The 26,319-nt window shown below is 37.4% G+C and overlaps 1 protein-coding gene and 1 pseudogene across 6 annotated transcripts in view; one reads left to right on the plus strand and one right to left on the minus strand.

Moving 5' to 3' along the window:
• Positions 1 to 26,319, plus strand: part of CCDC85A (coiled-coil domain containing 85A) — a 627,527-nt gene that overhangs the window by 131,717 nt on the left and 469,491 nt on the right. For 5 of the 6 annotated variants that reach the window (XM_077134275.1, XM_077134276.1, XM_077134277.1 and 2 more), the window contains exon 3: positions 17,448 to 17,524. In XM_077134275.1, the coding sequence (XP_076990390.1) occupies positions 17,448 to 17,524 (77 nt within the window). Of the gene's footprint in view, positions 1 to 17,447; positions 17,525 to 26,319 lie in introns of those variants that run through there. The other variant, XR_013164281.1, reaches the window with a different exon arrangement.
• Positions 12,828 to 13,780, minus strand: LOC143660850 (poly(rC)-binding protein 2 pseudogene; annotated as a pseudogene).

The following is a 26,319-nucleotide window of genomic DNA, read 5'->3' on the forward strand; positions in this document are numbered from 1 at the left end:
ATTGAGTAACCGTAGATTGAAAAAACAAGGAATCCGAACCTCTGTGCTTAGTTTTAAGTTGGAACTTTGGGAATACCAGCTCAGTGGGACTGTGCAGAACAGCTGGAAGGGCTGGGTTCAGTAGTGGGAATTGCGTTGGGAGTCTTGGGTCCAGATGTTTTGGTAGCAGAAGGAATATAATGTCAAGGTTGATTCTGAGATGTATTTGTTAAAAGAACTTGGGTATAGATTTGGATCCATTGACAGCTAAGGAGATTAAAAATTTCCAATAAAATGTTGGCAGTTTTCATTTGGAATCATCCTAAGACTGCCCTTATGCCAAATTTAGTTGGATGGTTTGTAGCCACAAATATCTGCCAGGACACACTGGGCTCATACAGTTCTCCTACAGCCTCCTTTTGGATGTCAGGGACAAAACCAATATGATCCCATTTTGGAGATTTTTTTGCCCTTGTATATTTAGAAAAATCTCAGAATTTTAGGAGTGCATAGGAAGGTCAGTCTAGTGACTCCCTGGGTCAGCTAATTTTATTTTTGGCTTTGCTGTTGTTTACAAAAATTGGCAGGCTTTCAATGAAACTACATGGTCAGCTCTTCTGAAGCATTTGAAGTTGTTTGCATATGTAGACGTGATCTTAGTACTTGGAAAAGTCATTTAATTTTGCTGGATCCCACATGCCTTTCTGATGATGCTATTGTGAGGATTAAAAAAAAAGCATCAAGAAAGCACATAGTAAGTGGAAGTTCTGTTGAATAAAGCAAGGATGAAAATTCCCACTTCTGTTTCAGGCAGTGGCTTTACGCAATGTAAAATGCCACTTTTCTTGGTAAACAGATATCAATGGCATTCATTAAATAGAAAGTGTTAATATAATAATAGTCATCACAAAGGTTTTAAAAATGTCTTATTCTTTTATGTGTCTTATCATCCATGGATGGAAAAATATTCCTAAGCTAGAGTTATAATTTTCTTCTATTTTGTGTTCAAATGGACTTTTCTATTCATAAAGGAAATATTTGCTTCATATAATGGGGAATTTTCTCAGGCTATTGCACGTCATAAGAGATGCATAGAAAATGGAAAACGATGACGTGGAAGATTTTTCTTTTTCTGTTATTAAATGCCTATTTCCTCTATCTAGCCAATTTAGCAAAGACTTGCAGGCACTAATTATTTAAGATTTTCCTTTTGAGCAGCAAGCTTTAATTAAAGCATATAGTTGCTGGAGGTTTCCTAGCCATCCATTTAAACAATTTATCCATAAAGATATTTTTACAAAATAAATTTCATGTTAATTAGAGGTACACCTGTGCCGATGTGTAGCAATCTGAAAATGTAAGTTGGCATTGCCGGTTATTGCATTTCTCCCACATCTTCTCTACAAATGAAGCATTATGCTGTGTTTCATAAATATTAATGTTTGTACTAAGGCTGTCTATCTTGACTTGCAAAGTTAAGTGGAAAATTAAATACTTAGTCAGGCAACCCATTTCATCTGTCCCCAGACTCCTCTCTTTCCTTATTAAAAGAAAAATTTACCTGAAATATTGTGGTTGCGTTCATAATTGGAAACGAGTTTTTCAGAAGGGAATTGAAAAGGGTGTTTGCCTCAAGTTCCCCTGCAGCGTAATTTGACTGATACTCCTGAATAACCTTTGGAGTTTAAACTTCTTAAACTTTCCAACTCAGTTTAGAAAAGGGATTAGAATAATTTTTAAATTCCAAGTTTTTCATGGTTCTGCTTGTCTGTCACTATATAATCTCCATTTCCTGCTTTCTCTATCCACGCAGCCTCCTTCCTTAAATCCCAGTGTCCTTTCTATGGGAGATTGGGGATTACTCATGACTACTTTACTCTTTGACTAACCAGATCACCACAAAGCCTCTAAAATACAGCTTCTCATCTTTCTTCTTGTAGTGAAGGCTGATGACTTCTATGAACATCATCAACTGAAATGCCTTCCTCTGACATTTTTGTGTCATCAGGTGAAAGTACTGCAGCCAAAATAACCCTCCTAATTTCTGACTATCAAAGCATCGCTCCCTGTAGATATTCATACATTTTCAGAGCTGGAAGGGTTTGCATGACTCCAGTCAGCCATCTGATCTGAGGCAGATGCAGGACTTGATGTATAGTGCCCTTCTTTCTAATTGTGCTTTTTATTAAAAAAAAAATCACTGACCTCCCATTGCATGGTCTGTGAGACTCTAGATGATCTTTTCCCTGCTTATCTCACAGCCTCACTCATTACACTGTAGCCCATCTTTCAGTTCCTCGGGCATGCCAAGCTCATCCCCACCATAGGGCCTTTGCACGTGCTGCCCCTTATGTCTAGAATGCTCCTCCTCTCACCCTGGCTGGCTCCCATTCATTCAATTAGTTATCCACTTATTTGCCTCCTTCTCAAAGAGGCCTTCCCTGACCATCCAGTCTTTTCTGCATCACATTTAGTACATGTGAAATTATTTTATTCATTTAATATTTTATTTCTTATCAATTATTACCCATTGCTTTTTCTACATTATATCCCAATATCTAGCACAGTGTCTAGAGCATTCATATATTTGTTAAATAAATACATTTATATACATTCTTTGTTTTGGCCTAAAATTAAGTGCTTATAAACAGGCAGAGTGTAACTAGTCGGTTTGGTCCCACTAGTCAAACCAGTTTTGTGTGCATAGTCATTTAGTCACAGCTGCTCTAAAACATAAGATACTCACTTTCCTCTGACTCTTCTTATCTATTTGTATTCATCTGGCTTTCACTCCGATTTCACAGTTTCCCACTGCCTGTGTTTAATACTCAACACAGGAGTCAGCGTGCACTCATCTCAAGCTGCTGGTTCTTGCTGCTGTTCGGTCTGAATGGCTGAGAGACAGGGAAGCCCGTGAAGGCACAGGGTGGAAAGCCAGCCTGAGGACTGTGGGCCTAGAATGTGGTAGAAGTCTGCACACCAATGTTTAGCTTAGTCCTATCAACTGCTGTGGTTAGAGCAGAGGGCAGAGTAGAAGCAAACAATCTATGTCCCTGGAGAGGATCAGGAACATGGCAGGAAGGCTCAAAACCACATTTAGCCCTAGAAAGAAGTTAGGGGGTCGTGATAACTAGGGCTTGCTATATGCCTGGCCCTGTCCTGGGGCCTTTACAAACAGAAGTTTGCTAGTCTTCACAACAGCTTTATGGGGTAGGTAGGAACAATTAATTCATTTTACAAATGGGGAAACTGAGACACAGGGAGTTTAGTAACTCATTCAAGGCCACGGAGTAGACAGCTGGAACTGGGATTGAAACTGCTGTTTGGCTCCACCATGCATGTTCTTAACTGCTAGTTGACACCAAACCCCAGATGTGGGTCTTCAGGGTGTTGGTTCTTACAGTAGCACGGAGGGGATATTGCAAAGACAGAGCTGGATCAGCTAAAGGTGGGAACCCTCTGGAAAATTTCTAGTTAAAGTCAATAGAAGCAAATGAGCAGGAAAGATGCCAGGATCCTAGAAGTCAAGCACAGGGAAGTGGCGATAATCTCCAAGCCTGAGCTTTGTTTCTTAGATGCCTCCTTTGGAAGCTTAGCCCCTGCCTTCATCTCTGGCCTTTGCTTTCTGTAAAGGTGCAGCATTCCACCCCCTGGCCTGACATTGGGTTTGTGGCTTGAGTTGGAGTCCAGGTCCTGAGACTGCAGTTGGGGTTCAGAGCAGATCAAAAGCATCAGTTGGATGTGCTCCATTTTACTGTAATAACAAGGCATAAAAATGTATCGTGCTGCAGCATAAATTAAAAGAGGTTTAAAATAAATTCAAAGTCTTTTATTTAATGTTGACTTAAATACCAGAACAAATTTTAAAAAGAACACTTTAGTAAATATTGTTTTGAAATAAGCAAATACTGCTTGCTCTTTTCAGATGCTGCTTAAAGTGGAATGAGATGTGGAACAGGCAATAAGATAAGGAATCGTTGGACATAGCTGGTACCATAATAATGCTGAATGATAAGGAATCAATAACAGTTAAATTGTATTTCATGCATGCGCGACCTGTCATTTCAAATGAGACTCCTGGTTTGTGAGACTTACAGATCTGCCTCAAGGAGGCTGTGTAGGCAGCTGATGTCAGGGAGAAGACCCAGGATTTGTGACATGTCCTGAAATTGATTCGGGAATCCAGTGGGCCCCACACACGTGACCAGGCAGTGGGCATAGAACTCGGGTGCTGAGAGATAGGACAGTGAGACAGAACTTGGCTTTTGAAAGTTAAATCCAGTCATCATGAGGGAGTCTGGGTTAGAGCTCCAGAGAGATTCTGTGTGAAAGTTAACTTTGGTGCTACTGTATCAAGCTGGTTAGGGTCTGAGATGGGGGTTACAGGCAGTTCCTGACTCCATGGTTTGAAGAAAGCTCTGTGCGATACTCTCGGGGCAGAGCCCTCTCTGAGCCGATGTGAAGGTCTTGCTTCTAAAATTATTTTTCTTCATTACAAAATTATCAAATATGCAATGTTGGTGGTGATCACAAAGCAAGTATTCTTTCAGACCTCTATAAAAAGGATGATTGAATCCTATTTGCACAGAATTGAGAAACTCTGTCTTCAGAAATATGTATACTGCTTCCCAGTAATTTATTTTCTCCACATATATTAGGAACTAAATTTTTAGCTTGATGGCAGTAATAGGATATGCGAAGTCAATGTCTCTTGATGATAGATTGACTTCTCAGTCACTCCCACACAGGCAGCTCTGGGAAAATAAATTTCAACTGAATTGTAATTTAGACTAAGATTTATCTAAGTATGAGTTAATTAAAGTGGTCATTTATGGAAAGCTCTATATATTTTTAAATGTAGGCAATGTCCATCATTTTCTACTGATTGGAATTTCCATGGGCCATGACCTGTTGTTTCATTCCACTCTAGTTTTCCGAAGTACTTCTTAAGGACAGGGTGCAAATTAAGAACAATTCATCTTGTCCCATTCCTGGGTCCAGTGTGATGACGTAAGAAGCCTTTTTCCAATAAATCTGCTAAGCCAGGGGCCTTAAATGGAAGCCCCAGTTGGGTCCTCGGTTTAATTGCAGAAAGCTGAGCTGTCCACACATGGGAAGCAGGGTGCATTTATAGACATTTCTGTTAGTACACCCTCCTCTTTCTTGTATTGTTTTACAATCTTGCTTGACTTTGATATACTCAGGGGGTAAATAGACTTGTAATTCTCCTTACGCATTGGCAGTGCTCTCCATAGCTGTGTGCTCTCAGAAGAGCCAGGAGAGAATAAAGTTAATGATTAATTAAGAGTGGAGGCAGGAAACACCTCTCTGGCCAGCCTCCTTCCACCCAATATACCCTGAAGTACCTTATTAGGATGGAATTTTCCCAAGTGTCTGAAAACATCGTTTAATTATTATTATTATTTTTAAATTAGAATGCCTCACTCAAACCCTTTGGGACCAGGTAGACACTTTTTTTTTTTTTTAAATCTTAATGTTATCTAAAGACAGATGTTTTTATTGTCATCTTTATTCACAGTTATTATATTTATTCCTTAAGGACAATTTCTTAATTTTTTTGTAGCTTGTATAGACTTAAATTTGACAGAGACATTTTCAACTCTTGATATACTTGAATGTAATGTTTTCATGTTGAAGAGGCATGTACCTAATATTAGGGCCAGACTTGGGTTACAAAGATGTATAAAACAAGCTCCTTTCTCAAGGAACTTGGAAAACACAGTTTTAGGTATTCACTGTCTGTTTTATTCCACTGTTAAGTTTCTTTACTCTTTGACTTATAAGTTTCTTTTCTATTTGTAATTTAAGATTTTCCCTAAACAGCTAGAAAATGACCGTGCACTGAAAAGAGGTATTCGAAGTGAATACTCAAAATTTTCAGTTTCCTCTGCTTTGAAAGTTAAAGAAGCAGCCTTATCTTTCACGAGGATGGATAAAAAACACTGGTTTAAGAATATAGTTTTATAAGATGACACACACAATTTCCACAGTGTTACATAATCAATCTGAAAATTAGTGTAAGCAGGACAAATTTAACAGTTTCATTATGTAGCCAAAACAAATAAAAAATAACCTTTGGGTTGTTGCGGTTATAGTTATAGGCTGCAAAAATTGTATTCAGCATGAGAAACCATTATTTGAAGATTATATTTATTTTAGGTATAGAAGTTCATTGTACTTACTCTGGTTTCTCAGTGTCATAAGTATTGAATCACACTTTCAGAATCCATAGGATTTTATGGACAAGGGTGATTACTTTAAAAACAGTTTACTAAGATATTTGATTTGGAGGAACAACCAACTTCTGTCCAAATGCCTATAAGTACTTTGTTTGGTGACATACACCAAATTCTCTCTCTCTTTTCTTCAAAAGTAATTTTATTGAGATATATTCATACACTATACAATCCACCCAAAGTATAGAGTCAGTGGTTCACAGCATGATTATGTGGTTGTGCATTCATCACCATGTGTCATCTGGTTTGCTTACTTGACCGAATTGACTAGTCTCTTGTTGCCTAGTAACTTTTCAGTGGAGCCAAAATAATCAAATACTCGTGAATATAGAAGAGCCCAAATAAACTTTGCGATTGGCATGAATTTTCCTCCCCTGAATTCTCTTCCCACAGCACCATCGTAAAGTGTCTGTAAAATCGAAGGGCGTATGAGCAGTGTGAGTCCATTCAGGGTGTGGTGTGCTGGACTTTTGAGGTTTATTTCCTATCACAGTTTTACTAAATGGCAGGAAACCCCCCCAATATTGTTTAGTTAGAATATCATTGACAAGTAACATGCTTAAATTAAGTAGTGATTTTATAGTTCTTTGGCTCCTTTTTTTTTTTTTTTTTTGTAAGGATTCAGCAATTTGTTCTCAACAGTGGCATCGAATTGTATCCTTTCATACTGGAATTAAAGTTGAAGGATCTTTTTTTTCCTTGTTAACTTTTTCCGGAGAAAAGCGTTGTTAAGTATACAGAGTATAGGAGAGAAATATGTAAGGAGGTGCTACTAAATAATAATATTTTAAAATGTAAACAAACCTCAGATAACCATGTCTAACTATAATAATCAAGACTGGCATGCATCTACCCCATGGGTGTGGTTTATTTTGTTTCTTGGAGCATTGCAATATTGTATTAAATAGTCTCTCCTTCTCCAAGACCTTGTGCATTATATTCATGCACATATGATGAATCAGTGCCAGAATCAGTGAAAAATAGCAAAATAACATGCACATACTGATGGAATTCCTATCTCAGCTACATTTAGCAGTGAAACCACTAGTGAGGATTATTATAAAATACGTGTTAATTGTGATTCAGAAACTGTGGCTCTTAAAGGGTCTTAAAGGTGATTTAATTCAATATTCATGTTTGACAATTGAAACCTAAAACCCACGTGGCTTAGGCCATCTCAGAGTTTGAATTACAACTGAACTTTCAAGTCCCAGCCCAGTGCTGTTTGAACTAAAAAGAAAATTCCTGATGGGACATGCATCAGTATATGGTTCTTTAGATTGCCCTAGTGAAATAGCTGGAGTTTTCCTTGTCTCTATACATGCTTAGTTATTTAGAATTGCCTCTTAAAGTCTGTAATATTTGCTTTTTAGCTAAATTGGCATGGCTTGCCATATGAACTATCCCAAGCATATGAACTATTCCTAACATAAAAAAATAGGTACCTAGTGAGTATTTTTTAACTATCAGTGCTTACAAACTATCTATTAATAAATATATCAATATAGCTAACATAAAATAAGATATTTTCAAGTATGTGATCTTTACAAGTTTATCTAAATTAGCTAGATTATTTGAAATGATCACTTTGTAGAGAGAGGCTGCTAAATTGTTGAAAAAACTTTGCATTTCATATGTAAGGGAACTATTCCTTGTTTATTATACTGTGAATTCATTTTGCCAAATATTATTTCACTACCAGCACAGAGATTATGTTCAAAAAAATTTGTTTGAATTCCAAATTGATAGATTTCAAATTAATGATGCTTTGCTGTATAATTGGATGTAAAGTTATTTTTATTCTGCTGAAAAGTATGATAGTAAAAAGACAGATATATGTAGATTATTAAAAACATCTAAAAAACACAATAAAAAGGCATACTAATTACCCTAAGAAAAAAAAGCATTTTTATAGATTTATTGTCTTTTGAAAATTTGTTGATGACAGATTTCCTTCCTGGTCTATTCACTGATAATACCAACAAGCTGCATTACAAGGAGAACACATACATTGAAGGAAATTGTTACATTTATTAAAGTGACATCAACTTTTATCCTTTGGCTTTGGGAGAAGGCACTTATTTCCTTTGAGAAATGAGAACAACAGCGATAACATAACAATGGAAAACAAGACACAGTCTAGCCTTGAATAGCTGTTAGGATGGCACTCATGCTTAACAGCTCTTCAGAGTTTGAAATATTTTTCATGCAGTCACCAGTTGTTTAGCCCTATTTATTTCTGCTTACCTACTACCTACTTTGCAGGGTTGATGCTTTCAAAGGAAACAGTTAAAGTGAAGGCCATTTTAGGGTTTCAGAAAGTTCCTCTAAGCTAGGCTTCAGCTTAGATTGCTTGTGATTATGCATTTTCTAAATGGAAATCTGACTGCAGTTTGAGTTAACTGCTACAAATTGTTCTGGAAGCATGTAGCCAGACAGTCGGGAGTAGGATAAGGGGGGCATTCTCTCTCCTTATTGAAGCCCTTCTCGCACATGGCACTGCGCTGGGCAGCGGGCAGTGATGATGGGAGAGTAAGGCAAGTCCTTGCCACGTGGAGCCTCCGGCCTATTTAGGCAGAGAAGTAAAAGCTGAAACAACTAGGCGCCACTTCCAAAGGAACACATAAACAGGAGGATTATGATAACTATGTAACAAAATACCATTTTCCCCCATTTGAAAAAATGCTTTTTTTCAAATAACCACCCTAAATTTGTTCAGTTTTCTCCTCTTCCCTGGCCAGGGCTGTTCTCTGACAGCTCCGAGCCCTTCAGCATCCCTTGGACCTGCCCCAGGCCCACAGCTACACTCACTTGCCCTCCCAACCTACCCCCGCCCCTGCTCCTCTCATGGGGAGGGACTGGGAGGAGAACTTCCTAAGCAGGTGAAGTTTAAATTCCTTCCAGTGGGCATTTGTAACCAAAGGGGGACCTTAGTCATAGGAAGCAAGAACAACTGGTAGAAGACTATGGCAAGTTGAAGTCTCAGGAAGTGGGGGATGTGAGAGAGGAGCCGAGCGTATGGCTAAAGTTTTGGCTACAAGTCACGCCTCTTAGTCACAGCCAAGGTCTAGGTCTGTGTCTAAATGTAAAGTGCAAGGAGCCAAATGAATGAATAAATAAAGCCCAAAGCTTTAAAATGTAATAGTGGGAGAAGGCAACAGGCTATGGGATCCCTTCCTAAGCTGCCTACACTTCCCTCCTCATGGCTAGATCCCAGAATGCAGGTCTTCACACCCCAGGCCTGTGCTCTTGGCTTTCCTTCTGCTTGAACTCTTTCTCCAACGTTTCTGAGCATGGTTGACTTGTTTGCAGTTGTAATCATCAGAGAGCTCTTCCCTGGCCATGCCCACTAGCATAGCCCTGACATCCCCAAGTCTCTCTGTCCTGGACTTAGGACAGTTTGCACATATAACCTTCATAAAACATCCTGTTGTTTGCTTTTTATTATCTATTTTCCTCACTTACAGTGTGAGCTCCATTGCACGCACAGCTCCTGCCACTCTTGCTTTCTACTCTATCCTCTAACCTAAAACAGTGTCTGTCATGCAGCGGATAATAACTATTGGGTAAGGTCTTTAATATTAAAGTAAATTGACAAGTATGCATTAAACCTCTGCAGAGGAAACCCCCAATCACTGTGTGTGGTGTGGGGCCTTATCCTCATGTAGCATATTTAGGCAAAAAATGAAAATGGGAAAGCAAATAACACTCGTAGAAAGCAGGTAAAGAGAAATCTCCTGGCACCCAATATGGGGTTTACTGGCACATGAGTTGAGAAGGAGAACTGAAAGACATTCGTGGAGTGGGAAGAATTATTGAACCTCTGAGTTGAAGAGAGCAGCCCAACTGTGTTCAAAGGTGGAAATCTGTGCAGCAGCCCAATGATCCTTCTCTGAGCACCTCCAGTGACAGGAGGCACAGTATTATACATGCAGCATGGCGTAAACTTTGGCAGTGCTAATTGTTAGAAAGCTATTATTTATACCACAAATAAAAAATATATAGGAGTACTCAACTAGGAAGAGTGAAATGAGAATATCACTAGTGAGCTGCAAGAACATGGGGCCATTGAGAAACCGTGAACAGGTCTCTATGGGAGGAGAGGGTTAGGACAGAGGAGAGGGCCTGAGAAGAGTAGAATTAGCCTCATGGTTTGTGGGTTGGGGTAAGACCTGCTCCATTTTTTAACATATTTAGGCCAATTAAAGCTCCATTAAAAATGAAAAAAACAAAAACAAAAAACTATCTCTGCCAACAAGACAGTCTGATTTAAATGTCCAAGCAAATCTGAAAATGCTGATTCCAGTAAGATTTTTTTTTTTAAATAAGAGAAGCATCAAATTATAGCAAGAAATATAATTGCTTGTATGTCTGGAGATAATATTCTAAGTAGGTAATTGGCCTTTGCTTGTCTGAGGAAGAAAGAGAAACACTTTTCTCCAGAACAGTAATATTTTAAAAATACATAGCTCCAATATAATTCCCTTAGGAATGTATAAAAGTCAGTGAATGAGGGGATTAATTTTGAACTCATCCAAGCAGTGTCTTTAGAAGTTGGGGTTTATTGATGAGTTTGCCTATAGATTGGGAATCATGTGGCCATTGTCCTCTTTTTTCTTTTTGCTGAGGGAGACTAACTCCTCCAGAGCCAAAGAAAAGCCAAAATATATGTAAACCCACTGCTGCTGTAGTCTTCCAAATGATTTCCTCCTATACACTGTTCAAAATGCAGTAGTTTGTGTTAGAATGGACCATTCCCAGGTTTTATTTTCTACCCTGAAATTTTGGAGGCCAGACTGCAATTCATGTAATTGTGACCACTCAAAAAGTTTGAAAAACCTTAGATAGCTTCAGCTACTAACAATAAACCTTTCATGTACAACAGTCAGGGTAATTCATGGGTGATTTCCAGGATGGAGTCTCCCAATGGAGAGCAGCACTGCATGAGAAATCAAGGGGAAGAAAAGAGTGTTCAACATTTTACCGGTATTTTCAAACTAACAAAAGGAAAAGTGAATCTAATTTATATGATTGAATGTATTTCAGATAAATTAAAGTGAAAGAAAGTCAAGGATATTATCTTAGTAAAGGAAAAAATAATCCATTTGGAATATCTCAAATCAGGAAGTAAAAAGGAGAACTTAGAATTTAACTATGCAAGGAGTTTGACATTACTTAATGATTACAGGATCCAAGATGGGAATTGCTATGGTATCCCAGCAATGAAACCTTCTGAATATATGTGACTAATCTGCAGGGGCCAAATTGACTGCTTTCTATGGTTCAGTTGGCTCATAAGCAAAAATGAGTTAGGGGACTAGAATAGGAGACAGTTTGGGTTAGATAATCTCTAAAGTGCATTTCAATTCTAAAATTTGAATCATTTAGGAGAGGTGGAATTTAATGTAATTCTTACACATGTTTCTTATGTTCATTTTGTTGCAAGAGGTGTTTTGGCCCTTTGCATGTAGGTTCAAAGAAAAGTAAGACGCATAGTGAGGAGTGGCCTCTACTGTGAAAGTGTGCTTGATACTTACCCAAAGAACCTCTTGGAACTGATGTTGAATTTTTGCATCAATATTGTTTGTTTCACCTTGCTTTTCTAATATCTACATGTCCATAGGTGTCCCAGGAAGGAGAGAGAAATAAAATTGTAATAGGGGAGATTTAAAGCAAATCACTATCTGGATAACTGTGGATTGATGCTGGCTTTTCAAGATTTTGTGATTGTGGGATGTGATTCAGTCTTCCCTCCTGCTCCTGTCCCTTTCTCGTCAGTGCTTTGATTTCTTTTCCCCTTACCACAAGCTCAGTCTTGACTTCTGGCCATTGACCAGCTGTGACCCCCTCCATAAGCATCCCTTTGACCTGTCAAACTTCTGTTGATCTATTAGGCCTAAGTTTCTCCTTCACAGGAACAATAGGCAATGTTGATCTCTTTCTGTTGATCTCATTTCGCAAAGTTTGGCACTCAGTGGATTGGTCCATTGATCCATTGGCACCAATTTTCATATTACCTTATTATTTCCTTTATTTTTCTCTCTTATTTCTGCCCGGTTGGTTATGTACTTTTTTTTTTTTTTTAACTGGAATAAAGTCTTCTATCAAAACCTGTGTAGGGTCCTTGTCCTTCGAGGGATCAAAGGTACAAAAACAGCAGCAAGAAAACTGGAATAGAGCCCCTGTGCATCACTGTGGCATCCAGTTTCTGTTCACAAAGAAAATGCTCCTAGTCCATCTTTTAATTTTTTAAAAAAACTGCTCAACATTACAGAATTAAACCGAGATGTATTAATATTCCACTCTTACATTCCCATGACAAACTGAAAAAAAAAATCATAATCAAAAAAAGAAAACAAAACATCAAGAAAAACACGATGATGCTTATAAAATGGAATATGGATCTCAGCACTAACAGCTGAATAGAGAAAGGAATTAAAGCAGTTTAATAAAAAAAAAAATCACAAGTGGATGATATAATGTGTAGAAACTGAAAACTTACAAACTAAAACCTGGAATCACTGGCTGTTCCAGATGGATCATGGGTGGTGGTGAACAGCAGAGAGAGAATATGGATGAATCTGCATCATTCTAGCTGTTTCCCATACCACCTGTCTCCAAGGAAAGTCTGATTAATTAGATATCAAGCAAGGCTCAGGCTGGTAGCAGATCCAGTGATGGTAGCCTGCCTATCAACATATCCTTCCACTGGATTCACAATTTCCATCTGTGCCCAAGATATCTGACAGATCTAATTCATTTTGGTTTCTTGATGGCTGATAACGCAGCCAATCACATTGTTTGGAATGGTGAGTTCATGAGAATTAGTCTGAGGAGATGCTTTCAAACCTGCACTGAATCCAGTGTTGCCATATGTCATAGGAAAATGAGACTATTGCACTGCCAACTGGTGCAACTTGATCAAACCTGACTATGGATCAGCATCCCTTGAATGGGATGGGCCTGACCACCTGCAAAGATGACCGGAGAACTGGATGGTTTGGGCTGGTCTGGGATGGTCATACCCTTCTGGGGGTAGGGGTTGGGGGGGCTGGGAGAGAGTATCTAACATGACCAGACAAATCTGTTTGATACACCCAATGATGGATTGCAGAATGCCAGCAATAGTGATGGCCCACTCAGTTGAGTTGGGGAGCATATCCCCTGCCACCTGGACCTGAACCTCTATACTATCTCATATTTTCTTGATCTTGCAACCATCTTTCCCAAAGCACTCTGCCAAGTAGGAGTCACCAGCCTCAGGGTGACCAGGGTTCCATTGATCATAGAGCTGCTGATGTCCTCTTCCACCTTGTCAATGATCTTAGCAAAGGCTTTACAGATGGCCTTAGTGAGTCCAGCCAAAGTGATAATTCTCTTAGAAATTTCTCTTCTATGAAGTTGATACATGCACCACTCTCTTCATACATCTTCTTAACTGATTCTTATTTCTTTCCAATGCTATTGCCAACTTCCTCTCCATGCATAAGTAGCTGAATTGTGAGAGCGACATTTAATCCACCTTCAGTCACACAGGTGTCCATGTTGAGCAGTATTCTGGGGAGCTGGACTTTGAATAGTCAAGACTTTGGTCATTGGTGGGGGTGAAAGCCAAAAACTGAGGTCATGAGGTGACTGGGGAAAAGGGGAGTAGGAGAGCGGGAGGCCTGGGGTGGAAGAGTAGGAGCTTCTGGGAAGGTGAGGGGGGCCTCCATTAGGTGGTGAAGAGGAGAAGGAAGGGAGAAAGAGACCCTGGGACAGGTGGAGTTGGGAGAGGGTGCTAGGTATGCACTTGAAGACAGTGTCCTTCTTTAATACGTGGGCGTTTGCAACATAGTAATTGGCTGTATTTTTCTAGGGAATCCATAGTGCTCTTTTGGAACCTCATGCAAAAATTCTGAAGGCAAAGTAACATTCTGACATCTTAGATTTAACATCTAGAAGATACTGGTATGAAATTAGTGATGATTCAACTTGTAATATATTCTAATATAATTTGATTATCTCTTTGTAATGAGAAGAAATGTTATTTTTGTCAGACACTTATTGGTCAATGCACAGCTGTCTTCCACATTCCTTAGGTGTAATGAATGGAAGGCAGCTTATTTTATATTTGCTGGTACTATGTAAGTATCCTGGGAGAGGGAGAAGAAGGAAGCAGCAGCATGGGATGAGGAGTTATGGAAGACATGGTCAGATATTCCTTGGCATAGGAGGAGCTGCTTTTCTTTCTTACACATACCATGAGGTCATTTTATCAATATTTTTCTAAGAGTAAACCAGGACTGGGAGGTGGATTATGATGATAATAGTATAAAAGTGTGGTGTTTCCTATTCTTTATGCTTTTATGTTTTATTTTAAAAATAGAGTTTACATGTTTTCTGTCCCATTATTGATTATGTACTACTAGTCAGGTTAAGCCAGGCTATGGTGCATTAACAAATAAACCTTGAAATTCACAATGGCTTGACAAAGCAAATGTTTATTTCTTTCTCTTCTGATAGTCTGAGGATTGGAAGTTTTCTTCATTGGCTCTTCATACAGGGACTCAGAGAACCAGTGGTACCAATCTTACAGTAGTCTAGAAAAATCTTTGCTGACTCCACTCCTTAAAGGATTGTATAATCAACTTCTTGTTGAATAAAACAGCTAGCAGCATTCATTTTCTTTTTTATGCATTCAGATCATGTATTTTTTCTGTGTTTTTTTCTCCACCCATGATGAGTTTCTCATTTGAGGCATCCGTTAATAGTTAAGTCATAACTACAAAAGAGACTAAGAGCCTGGGACAAATAACAGGACCTTCTGTTACGTAGCACATAGGTGTTTAATCCTAAAAGGGAATTTGTATTTTGAATAACTTGCTGAGACTTACAATAATTAGCCTTCTGTTCACTCCCACCCTAGAACAGTGCCCGACACAAAGCAGTGACACACAAAAAAACTATTTGTGAATGAAGGAATGACCTCAAAACCTCCTTAACTTTGTCTCATCCGAAAGCTAATCTTTTTTTGTTATTTTACTTAATAATGTTCCCCACCTCTACCTGAGCCAACCCATATTTGCAGTAAATGCTTTCAAACAAAGATTTGGACTTGACCTATTATAATTTGATATTAAAAACTGGAGTTGGGGAATATTTTCCAAACTCAGGAATTTTGGCCCCTTTTTCTGAATTGATATAATATAAGGCTTTTGGAATTTAAGTAGATTCCTGGTGTAACCATCAAAATTATGTGGAGTGCAAAGATGTAAATAACAGAAACAGAATGACTGAAGATAATGAATGAATTGAAAAAAAAAATTCATTCCATGACATTTTTCAAATATCCCCCTGAAAACTCCTTCTGTATGGAGTCATTTCAGCTGCTTTAAGTGTCACAGCTTTAGAGATAGTACAGTATAGGGGCAAGAAAGATAAGGTGTAAATGATGAACAAAAAAGAAAGAAATGTATTTGTTCATGTGTTCTATAGAATATTGTTGAGCTACTTTTCATTCTGATGGGCCTTATCAAGCAGTTGTTTTTCTAGAGGAGACAGTGGAGCTTGCAAAACTGGTAAATCAGGCAATCTACATTCACATGTTGATGATCTGCAAATGACTTATTCATTTTGCTGTGGTAAAGCAGAATCATGAAATCAATAATTTTGCTATTCATTTATGCTGTATACTTTTTTTCTCTCTCTTGGAAGAGTCCATAGAGCAAGCTCTTATCATTTCATCAAGCTAAAGAGAGAGAGAGAGAGAGAGAGAGAGAGAGAGAGAGAGCGCATATCTCTAGCAATTGTGTTCAGTTTTCTTTGCCTTGTGTTACCATCTTCTTATATGACGAGAGCTCAAAGCTAAGTTTGTCCGGTTGGTATGAGGTCAGTGGATGGTTATACTGATGTCAGTGATGGTAGCATTATACAAACAATTTATGAAGCCAGGCATGCCCTAAGCTGATCAGGGTTTAGCTTAATTGTTACATTTGAGAATTAAGGACTGAAGCTCCTTATGTATTTGAAGAAAACAAAATGTCAGTTTGTTGCTTTGGAGGACACAATAAATGGTAATTGAGTTGATATAAACAATTTCCATATAAAATGTACTTCCTATGTTGTATTTCAGATCAGGATATTAAATTGCAGCAGTATCCAAACTTCAGATTGTCAAGGGCTCCAAACACATGCCTCTTAAATGTACTGCCATCTTTCCTCTTGATAAGGGGAATACCTCTTGCTGTTGTGTCTTTGAGGTTGAAGAACATGGGGAAAAAAAGCAACAACTGAGGATGATCTGCTGCTTCAATATTAACTATGGAAATATACTCTGAAGGGACTCTATTGCCATGTACCTTTCTTTGTACCTGAAATATGTTTGTTCTTAAGTGATGAATTGGAGCTATGCCAACTACTGTATGATGTGCTTGAATATTTGCAAGTTAATGGAGAAAAGTTGTTCTCAGATTGTTCCCCAAAATGAAACTCTCCCTTCCTCCATGTGTGCCTCCTTTCCCAAGGGGTAAAGCTATAGACTTTAGAATTTCACTGTGGGTCAGAATCTAAGCACAGTGCTGAGTCTGAGTTTTCAGCATCTACCTGAGCTTGTGAAGAAATGCACACAAGAAATGATTTCAGATCTGCCCTTGGTTAACCTACGGATTTGGGAATGACTAGATTCTTTTACACTCAGCCAAAACCAAAGGCAAAATTCAGCCTAAATATATAGATTTAGTTTTTTCTTGACCATTCTCTGTATGTTTCTGAGAACATATATTTATTGGGAAAATGAAGGGAACTGGATGATTTGAAAAATATTGTTTTATCTCATATTTTAAAATATGACCTAATAATTTGTTGTTTTAGGGTTAGCACTGCAAAAAAAAAAAAAAAAGGTCTTGTGTCCCGTTGCAAATTCAAAAAAGCACAAAATAAGGAGAAAAGAAGGAATTTCTTCAAGTTTTTAGTATTCTGAGTGCTGCATGGTTTACAAAATCTCAACATCTATAAATTTCTCCAATTTTTCTTAACTCTGTACAGTTGTTTAAATAGTTTATATTTTCATTGGATTCTGTTGTTATTTTGGGGGGGAGAAGTCTTTTTTTTTTTTTAAGCTAACAGACTAAATAGTCACTACCTGGTTTGAATAAATCAGGCCAGAAGTATCCTGACAGTACACCAACAAGACCTGTGTGTATAATGTGAGCTCTTTCTTTTTGGTTTTAGAATCAACCTTGTCCTATGTTAGGCAGCTGGAGGCAAGAGTAAGACAGCTGGAGGAAGAAAACCGCATGCTGCCCCAGGTGGGTGACTTCCGGAAGCTCATATAGCTAGTCAGTGTCATTTCAGTTGCGCCATTTTATTTGGAATTTAAAGTCTCAATTAGATTTTTCTCCTTTAAATGATAAAAATCATTTTGTAAATAGTCACTCATCGATGCAGAGTGTGATTACTTTCCATGATGGCTATCATATCATCCAGATTCATAGCTGTGATGCTTAAGGATGCAGAGGTCTGCAATAAGAATCTAAAATAATTTTGAAATGAAGAAAAGGAAAAAATTTTTTTAAAAAATGGAAAATAATGATGCTTTGTTAGTCATACTCGTATACGTCATGCATGTGGTTGGTAGATACAGGGAATATTTGCTAATTTATGAGCTAGATAAACCTGTAGGTAGTTGGAAAGTTACATATTGTAAGTAAATTAGTACTTTTTGAAATTCTTTGTGATATAATTGAACTCTTTCATTTCAACAAAGTAATGACAGTAATTGACAGTTTTGACTCTGGGGTTTCATTCTTCATTTTTTTTTCCCTGGTGAATGTAATGTGGCTTTTTTTTTAATCTCCTGGGAATTAAGATCTTGGCATATATTTCACTTTAAAAATTATGTCTATGGGCTAAGTTGATGAAAATAATTTGGTTTTTGAAATGGTGGATTTTAGAAAGTGTTTTTTTTTGAGGTGTTGAATATAGACATTAATGCATTCTAATATTTTATATAAAAGACAGAATTTTCTAGGCAATTAGGTCTTAGTGTTTTTTCCCCACTTTCTGGTGGTTTTTTCTGTTAAGCCTCAAACAATTAGTAACTAGTAATTTAAGTAAAATATTTTTATAAAATTAAAAGGCAAAGCTTGGTTGCAGGTCAGGAGGAGATTTGAAAATCATTGCACACACTCTTTGGAAAGACATTTTAGGTCTTTTTAATCTTTTGTTTTTAAATTATTTTCTCATGTTAATGATAATTTAGGAAAAGTTCCTTATGTAACAATGTCTTTCATGTTTTTTCGATTGGCCAACCCTCTGGCTAAAAATCATGAGATTAAAAAAAATGACTCTAAACCTCTCCCTTTTCAAACTATACATATGTCAAAATTCGTGATGACGGAAGGGATTGCTTGCACTGTAAAATAAAATGCTACTGGTAGTTTTTTTTCCTCTTTTCTTTTTTAACTTTTTTAGCCTTTTGCATTGGTTTCATAGTATGACAGTGCTAAGGCATTTCACTGAAAACGTCTAACTTCTTTCCCTGTTCCAAAGAAACATGATAAATATATTTAGTTTATTGTGAATATTATACATGGTTATATGATGATACCATCTCTCAGGCAGCTGGGAGTATAAATGAAAAGAAACAAACACAAAATAGATATTTTGTTATTTTACCTCTGAATGGGAGTTGAAGTTTACATCGATCATTCAAAATGGTAGCATGTAAGCTGTCTTATTGAAAAAGAGGCACAACACATGTGAAATGATTGCAAGATTGATTTTTAGGAACCTGAAAAAGTATTAGAGATTTTGAAGGAAAATCCAGAATCCTCAACTATACTTGGTGGTTGTAAGTGTATTTAAATAGATAGTACTTGCATAATTAAGAACAGAAGAGATTAAATCACTTCTCAAGTTAAAGTGTTTAATCATATAGTTTTGAAGTGCATCGCTATTTTGCTATCAAGGAAAGTTGTCTGTTTTCTTTAAGAGGATGGTTTTAAAAGATGACGTTTTGTTGAACCTGTAATGTGGGATGCACCATTATTATATGTTTCATTAGGAAAGAAAGAACTAAGTTGGCAGCTGTGCCATGTCAGACTCTTGCTGATTTCAGAAATGTTAAACTGGAAAAAATGTTTTAGAATTAGTTAAATAGCAGTTATTTATGTGTCCAAGTTCTGCAATGCATGGAAAAACTATGATTTGAATGCACTCTTGGACATATGCAGAGGAACCAAGAGAGCCATCTCAGTTCAAAAACAAGATTTGCTAAATTTCTGTCTCTTAGAGTGTTGCCTTCATTTACAACTGAGATAGGTATGCTAGGACTAACAATGTGGCCATGGCTTCTGTAAACGCCTATGACATCAACATGGACAGTAGTTGAGTTCCTAGGATGGCACACAGTAAGTCGATCTGAGAGCAGAATCATGTAAAGAGGACCTTCATGGAAGACTGAGACGTGGGCTTAATAGCAGAGAAGCATATGCAACACATTATTATTGCAACAGGGGCAACCCTTTGTTCTAAATGTACCTTAGAGAATATGGACAGGAGCAAATAGATATTTTGGTATTATTACAAACAATGTATGATGAGATTTCCCTGCAAAAACTGTCTCTGACTGCATATTATTAGGTAGTTTCAAGCTCAATTCAATATGACAAGCTGACATTCCTGCATAAATTAGTCTCAACATTGCTTGATTTTCAATTATACAAGCTTGCTTACTGTGCTTAGATTAGAACATATTCCTTTTTGCTCCCAAGTTTATGGTGTGACCATTTATTTGTCTTTGGAGGAACAGGAATAAGAATGTAGTTGGCAGGTAGAATCCTATCTGTATCAGATGTCTTTTGTGGCTGAGGCAGGGTCTTTGCTGATAATTCAGTTAGTTCAGAGTTTAGACTAATTAGGTAAGTTATTTTCCTGGAGGAAGAAATCCCCTTAATGCTTATGAGTTCTTTACATAAAATTATGTAGAATGAACAGAAAGTCACTGCTTTGTCCTAACAACTTATGTATTTATAAATAAACCAGACAGGGACAATAAATGCTTGTGAATCTCTCTCTCATCAGGTGCAGAGGCCTCAGTTTCCTCATTTGTAAATGACGAGGCACCTCCCAGCTCTTAACGTTCTGTGGGCCAAGTGTAAATAAAGACTTCTGATTATGTTTATACCTATGCAAAGTCATCGCATCCTAGAATGAAGGGGTTCTTAATTAGAAAACAGATCGAGAAAAAGGGAAATATTGAGTTGGTTCTCTCCAGTGGTCTTGTGGAATTAATATCAGTACAGCAGCCCTGGCAGACCAGGGACTCTTAGCTCTGCCGTGGTCTCTATGCTGTCCTATAGAGCTGTACTTTAAATCCAACTTGTGAATGCAACATTTCAAAGAGATCCAAAAGTATAAATAGTTTTCTTTGTTTTCAGAAAATGCAGGTTTACTCGGTTTTATTATTTGAGAAGAAAAATGGTTTTTTAAAGGTTGGTACAAATGATGATCACCTAAATTTAAGATATCATTCTTGAGCACATAAGCTAATGTAAACATATTTAAAAGATCACATTAAAAATATTTCAAAGGATTACGTATCCTCAATATATGTATAATGCTAACTGTGCTCAGATTAATCTGTCAGCCTCACTATCTGCATATTTGCTTTGAAATGAACCCTAAATGGAGTAGCTATGATGAACGTTCGAATCTAATGACATAAATGGGTATTTGTAAACAAAATGTAAATAAATAGATGGGTAAAATGTAAATAAAATGGTGTAAAGTTATAGTTTTAAGAAACTTTAATATCAGAATAAAAAGGGATGTACTATTTTATGTGTCCAATGCACAGACTTTCTGTGGATGGAAGATTCATAGATTTCATACCCAGATGGACCCTTATATGTCACTTGGGTCAACCCCATGTTATGGACAAGTTCAGAAGGCTCACAGAGGTGAGGAATATCTTCCTGGTCAGTTAAAGACAGATGCAGGCCAAGATACAGACCTAATCAGTATTCTTTCTAGTCCAGTCATGTCACCTCCTTTAATCACTTCATTCCATTTTTGTAATTAAGATGCTAAATTTAATCTTATCAATTTTATTGTTTCAACATTTTTCTTATAAGTTGTCATGGCTTTGCTTCACCATCTCATATTTGTTGGGCATTTATTCCTGCCTTAAGGGAAATGTTCTCTTTTCTTTTCTGGACCACAATATCCATCACAAATGAAAAAAAAAATCACGTTTTTACAGGGTCACCTATCATATTCTATAATAATATAGCATTATCTCATAATATTAATCTATTATTACTATTTTCCGTATTCTCATCTATTCTGTGTCGACATTGGATTTGACAGAGAGCTAGAGCCATGAAGCAGTTTGCTGCAGCTCCAAAGTCAATTAAGTACATTCATTGAAAGTCCTATTGGGAAATCAGTTCCCTTTGATCAAATGCCCTGGCAACAGCATCTGCTTGGAAAGCGCTATATGCCCTTTGTGCACCAGAAACCCTCCCCCAAACAAACTACCCGTGTCTCGAAACTAACATATTAAAGCAAATTTCCAGAATCCCAGAAAGGCGCCCATATCTGCCTGGCGTCATAATACTTGTCCGTGTGCTGAGGGTCCAACCGATGTGTTGAAAGGCATGGCGACTCATAACCACTGAGCAGGCCCTTTCCAGCAAGTGCTCCTGTTCCTGTTGTGCTAGCACACGCTTACGAGACTAATTTTAGGAATGGAAATGAAAATTCTCCCTCTCACGTAATTTGGTTACAATGCCGCCTCATAATGCAGTCTTGCAGTGCATTGAGAAAGAGGCAGGGCTGTTTCTAGAGTAGTTTCTGAACAAAGGAAAGAAACCTGTCACTGCTGCCAGAAGTGCTGAGGGAGGGTACCTGGGAGCTGAAGAAATTGAGCTTCTCATTTCCATGGCAACGTACCCCAGGTCCAGCGTCACATCTTTGAAGCACTAACTCACCTCTGTCCTTATACAGAGATTACCTGTGTGCTGGGCAGAGATGGGAGCATCCTTTCTGACACATAGATTTCCCTCGTGTGCTTTGTCTTTTCTTGCTGCAGAGATACTTATTTATTGTGTTCGCCTCTTTTTCATTTCGACATTTTCTGACTATGTTTTGGCAGACTTTTTTTGTCTTATAGGGCCATAAGTGTGTGACTCCTCTGGGGTTGGAATTACCCAGGAAAAAAAAAATCAGAAACTGTTGCGCAAACATCAGGCATGGAGTCATGCTTTCTGGCATGCTTAGAGCAAGTGGCAATATTCTTCATTTGTTATTTGCATGGAAATTACCATGCTGACACTCCCGAGGGGTAACTTGTGCAAAATTATTTTTTCTCATGAATAGCAACTCTAATTATATTGCAAAACCTGGATAAAATGTGGAGGCTACTTGTAGGAAAAAATTACTTAAATCCATTAAGGAGTGGGTGCTGTTGGAGTCATATTTGAGGAAAATAGGGACTCCATCACTCGATTAGTGCTTGTGGATTATTACCGTTTTCTCTAAGTCAACATGATTTAAATAGTTAAAGAAAATAAACAATGCTTTTAGGTACAGTTCAATAGAGCTTTCAGAGGCAGATGGGAGTACACAAGTGGTGTAGGTGTATTGGAAGAGAAGAGATAAATAGATATGGAAAATAAATTTATGGGGGAAAACTCATACTGGAGAACCTAAATAAGTAGAAACTGGATTAAAGGGAACCTAAAGACTATTAGAGAAAAAAAATTGAGTAAAATTACTAGGAAAAATGTGTGTGGGGACATGGAGGCTGTTGAACTGCAGGGAATTTTAACATTCTCCTGGTTCTCCCTCGTGCTTGAGGGTTCTTCCTTGAGAATCTCTGATATGCAAAGAGAAAACTTCATTCGAATGAGATAAAATAGGTGAAATAGAAATGCAAACAGAAAATATGATTATACCACTTATCAAACTCATTAGTAAAATTACTGAATTTACATGGTATTAAATTATTAGGAGCTGTGTTATCAATTTAATTCCGTATCACATTTAACTTTTTTTTTAATATACCTGTACTGATATGTTACTAATTCTTCCTAGTACATGAGGCCATTTAAAAAAAATGGTTTGTGCTAGCCACAAAATAGTAGCATTTTTGTACCTGTCCTTGGCAGAATTTGGCACAAAAAATTATGGGAACCTCTTAACATCCCCTTTGGCCATGTAGTACTGTTCACTTGAACCATAGTCATTGGGGTAGAGTATTTGGGGAAAATTTGAGATGAGTCTTTAAGAAAAACTAATGCTGCTTTATACTTGTAGAAATGGATTTGTTTTGCTTTGTCATTTTTTCAAAAGTAAAGGCAAAAATCAAAAGTTAAAAAATAGAACAGTTTTCCTTTTCTTAATAGGGTAAGGTAACAGGTTTTTATGTTAATCCCATTTAAATGCGGATATCTTCGAACTGACTTCAAGAAAGCAGTAAATTTTGGAAACTTGACTCAGTTGAAGCTTGTAAAAATCCTGATATTCCTGGTTGAGCACAATCTCACTTTGATCTCCATTTCGTACTGAAAATTACCTCTTTGATATAAAAGTTGAATAAACCAAGTTGTCCTCTTCCTCTTTCTGGTTCAGACCTTTCCTACAATGGGGTTTAAGCATTTTTCTTTTAAAAATATCATATTTCTGGTTTCTTTCTTTGCTTTAGCCAGAGCAAAGTGTACATGCTAATAGCACAATAAAAATTAAGGCTGGTACCATTTACTAATTGGTAATTACCTATATCCTTTATATGGAAATTAGACAAACATAAGTGCGTTCCAGGCAAACTTTGAATTTTTCACAAATAAAGAATCTAAGTAAATAAATTAATGATTTGAGATGTTGTTAAATTACATGCAAAGAGAGCTATCATTATATGAACAAGTGGCGACATGTGACTGAATCATAGACAGTGAGACACAACCAGCGCTGACTTTGAGCTCTGTTAGCAATCGAGTGATTAAAGGAGGCACTGCAGGAATGCTAGAAAAAACACTGAATGGGGATTACAAATCCTAGGTCTTTGGCCTGAGTCTGTCTTTAATTAGCTGTCTGCCCAGGAAAATACCACTAACCTCTGTGAGCCTTGTATGCCTTGTCTATAAAATAGGGTTGTCCTAGACTTCGAAAATCTAGGGCTCTTTATTCAGAGAAAGTTTGCGTTTAGGTATAAGTGCATACATAAAATAGTATGTCCCTTTTTATTTTGATGTTTAAAATCACTTAAAGCTGTAACTTCACATGATACTAAGCATTTCATTTACAATAAAGTTCTTATGTCATTGTCAGTGATTCTACTTAAAAGTTAATGCAATTGCTTCGGAGAGCTGCTACGTTAATTTAGATAATGCATAGTCATGGTACATACCTTTTTTGGGTTCATTTCACATTATTTGATTTGTAGTGAGAGTGACAGACTAGTTTGAGTAGTGCTAGCAGTATGTGTATTTTGAGATATAATATGCAATTTCCTTAATGATTATTTTTATTTAAAATTGTGTAGAATGAACAGAAAGTTGCTATTTTGTCCTAACAACTTACCTATTTAAAAATCAACCAGATGAGGACAGTAAATGCTTGTGGATTTCTCTCTGGTCTGGTGCTGAGGCCTCAGTTTCCTCATTTGTAAATGATGAGGAGCCTCCTAGCTCTTAACATTTGTGAACCTGAGCATAAAGGCTGTGACCTTGTTTATCCCATGCAGAGTCATTGCACCCTAGAATGAAGGGGTTCTTTATAAAGGACATGTCAAGAAAAGGGGAACTATCAAGTTGGTTCTATCCAGTGGACTTGTGGAATTGAATATCAGTACAGCACCCATGACAGGGGTTCCCCAGTGAGCTCAGGGGCTCTTGGCTCTGCCGAGGTCTCTACGCTGTCCTACGAGAATCACTGAGCTGTAATTTAAATCCAGCTTGTGAATGCAACATTTAAAAGTGTTCCAAAAGTATGAACACTCTCCTTATTTTCAGAAAATGTAGTGTTTTCTAGATATTATTATTTGAGAAGAAATGCTTTTTTAAAAATTGGTACAAACTGATAAAGATCACCTGAATTAAGGTTGTTTTTTCCTCAGCACGTAACTTAATGTGAACATTTTTAAAAAAATTACATTAAAAAAAATTTCAAATGATTACTTATAATAAATAGGCACATGAGTTTTCCCAAAGGGAATTTTAAAAATTATTACAAAAGAGAATATAATACAGCAAATGTTAGGAAATTAACTTTTAGCTACTATTTTATAACCAACCCACATTTATTCTTTATTTAAATATGTAGCAAACTTTTCAGGATTTCAACTCTGAAGTAAGCCACAATAAAGTACTGTGATAAAAGTATGACAAAGATGCCGGATAGCACACGTTAGTTTTTTGCAGTGTGGCTAGACTGAGGAGAATAACAAAAGAGGGCTTGTTTGTAAATCTGTCAGCCATATTCGTGGTACACACAAAGAATTATGTCCAGGGGAAGAATATTTTTTCAGAAAGTATCTGATTTATTGGATTCGGTCTATAAACCAAAGCATCTGAAATAGCAGCTGGTCAGCAAAAAAAAGGGCTGGGCCACTCTTTCGTTTTCATTGCTAACGTAGGGAGTGAAAGAATGGTCGGAGGTACACTGCGAGGCAGAGGTGAGAGGAGCCCTCAGTTTACATTTATGTATTACCTTTCAGACTGATCATCACTGATCCTGTTTAACCTGTAGCACATTACACACGAGACTAATTGAAGCACGTGCAGAGAAACTGTGTATAGAGAATAAATGACAGGTTATGCCTTAATTGCATTACTCCTTAGGGGCTTTCAGTGGCTTAGTAAATAATTGCTAGTAGGAAGAGATCTAAGATTTATTTTAGTGTTTATTCTAGAAATTCTACAAAGTAATTTCTACATCAGAAAACAGTGGAATATTTTGAAAAACGACCCGTCTACATTTACAGTGGCATTACCGAAAATAATGGTCGGCTATTTCTTCAGACCACGCCAAGCTCCAATTGGCATCACAGAGATGCTAACAATGTTCTCTGTTGGTCCAGCCCCAGTGAGCCTACCTTTGG

The sequence above is a fragment of the Tamandua tetradactyla genome, chromosome 17 (assembly GCF_023851605.1).
Source record: "Tamandua tetradactyla isolate mTamTet1 chromosome 17, mTamTet1.pri, whole genome shotgun sequence".
NCBI lineage: Eukaryota > Metazoa > Chordata > Mammalia > Pilosa > Myrmecophagidae > Tamandua > Tamandua tetradactyla.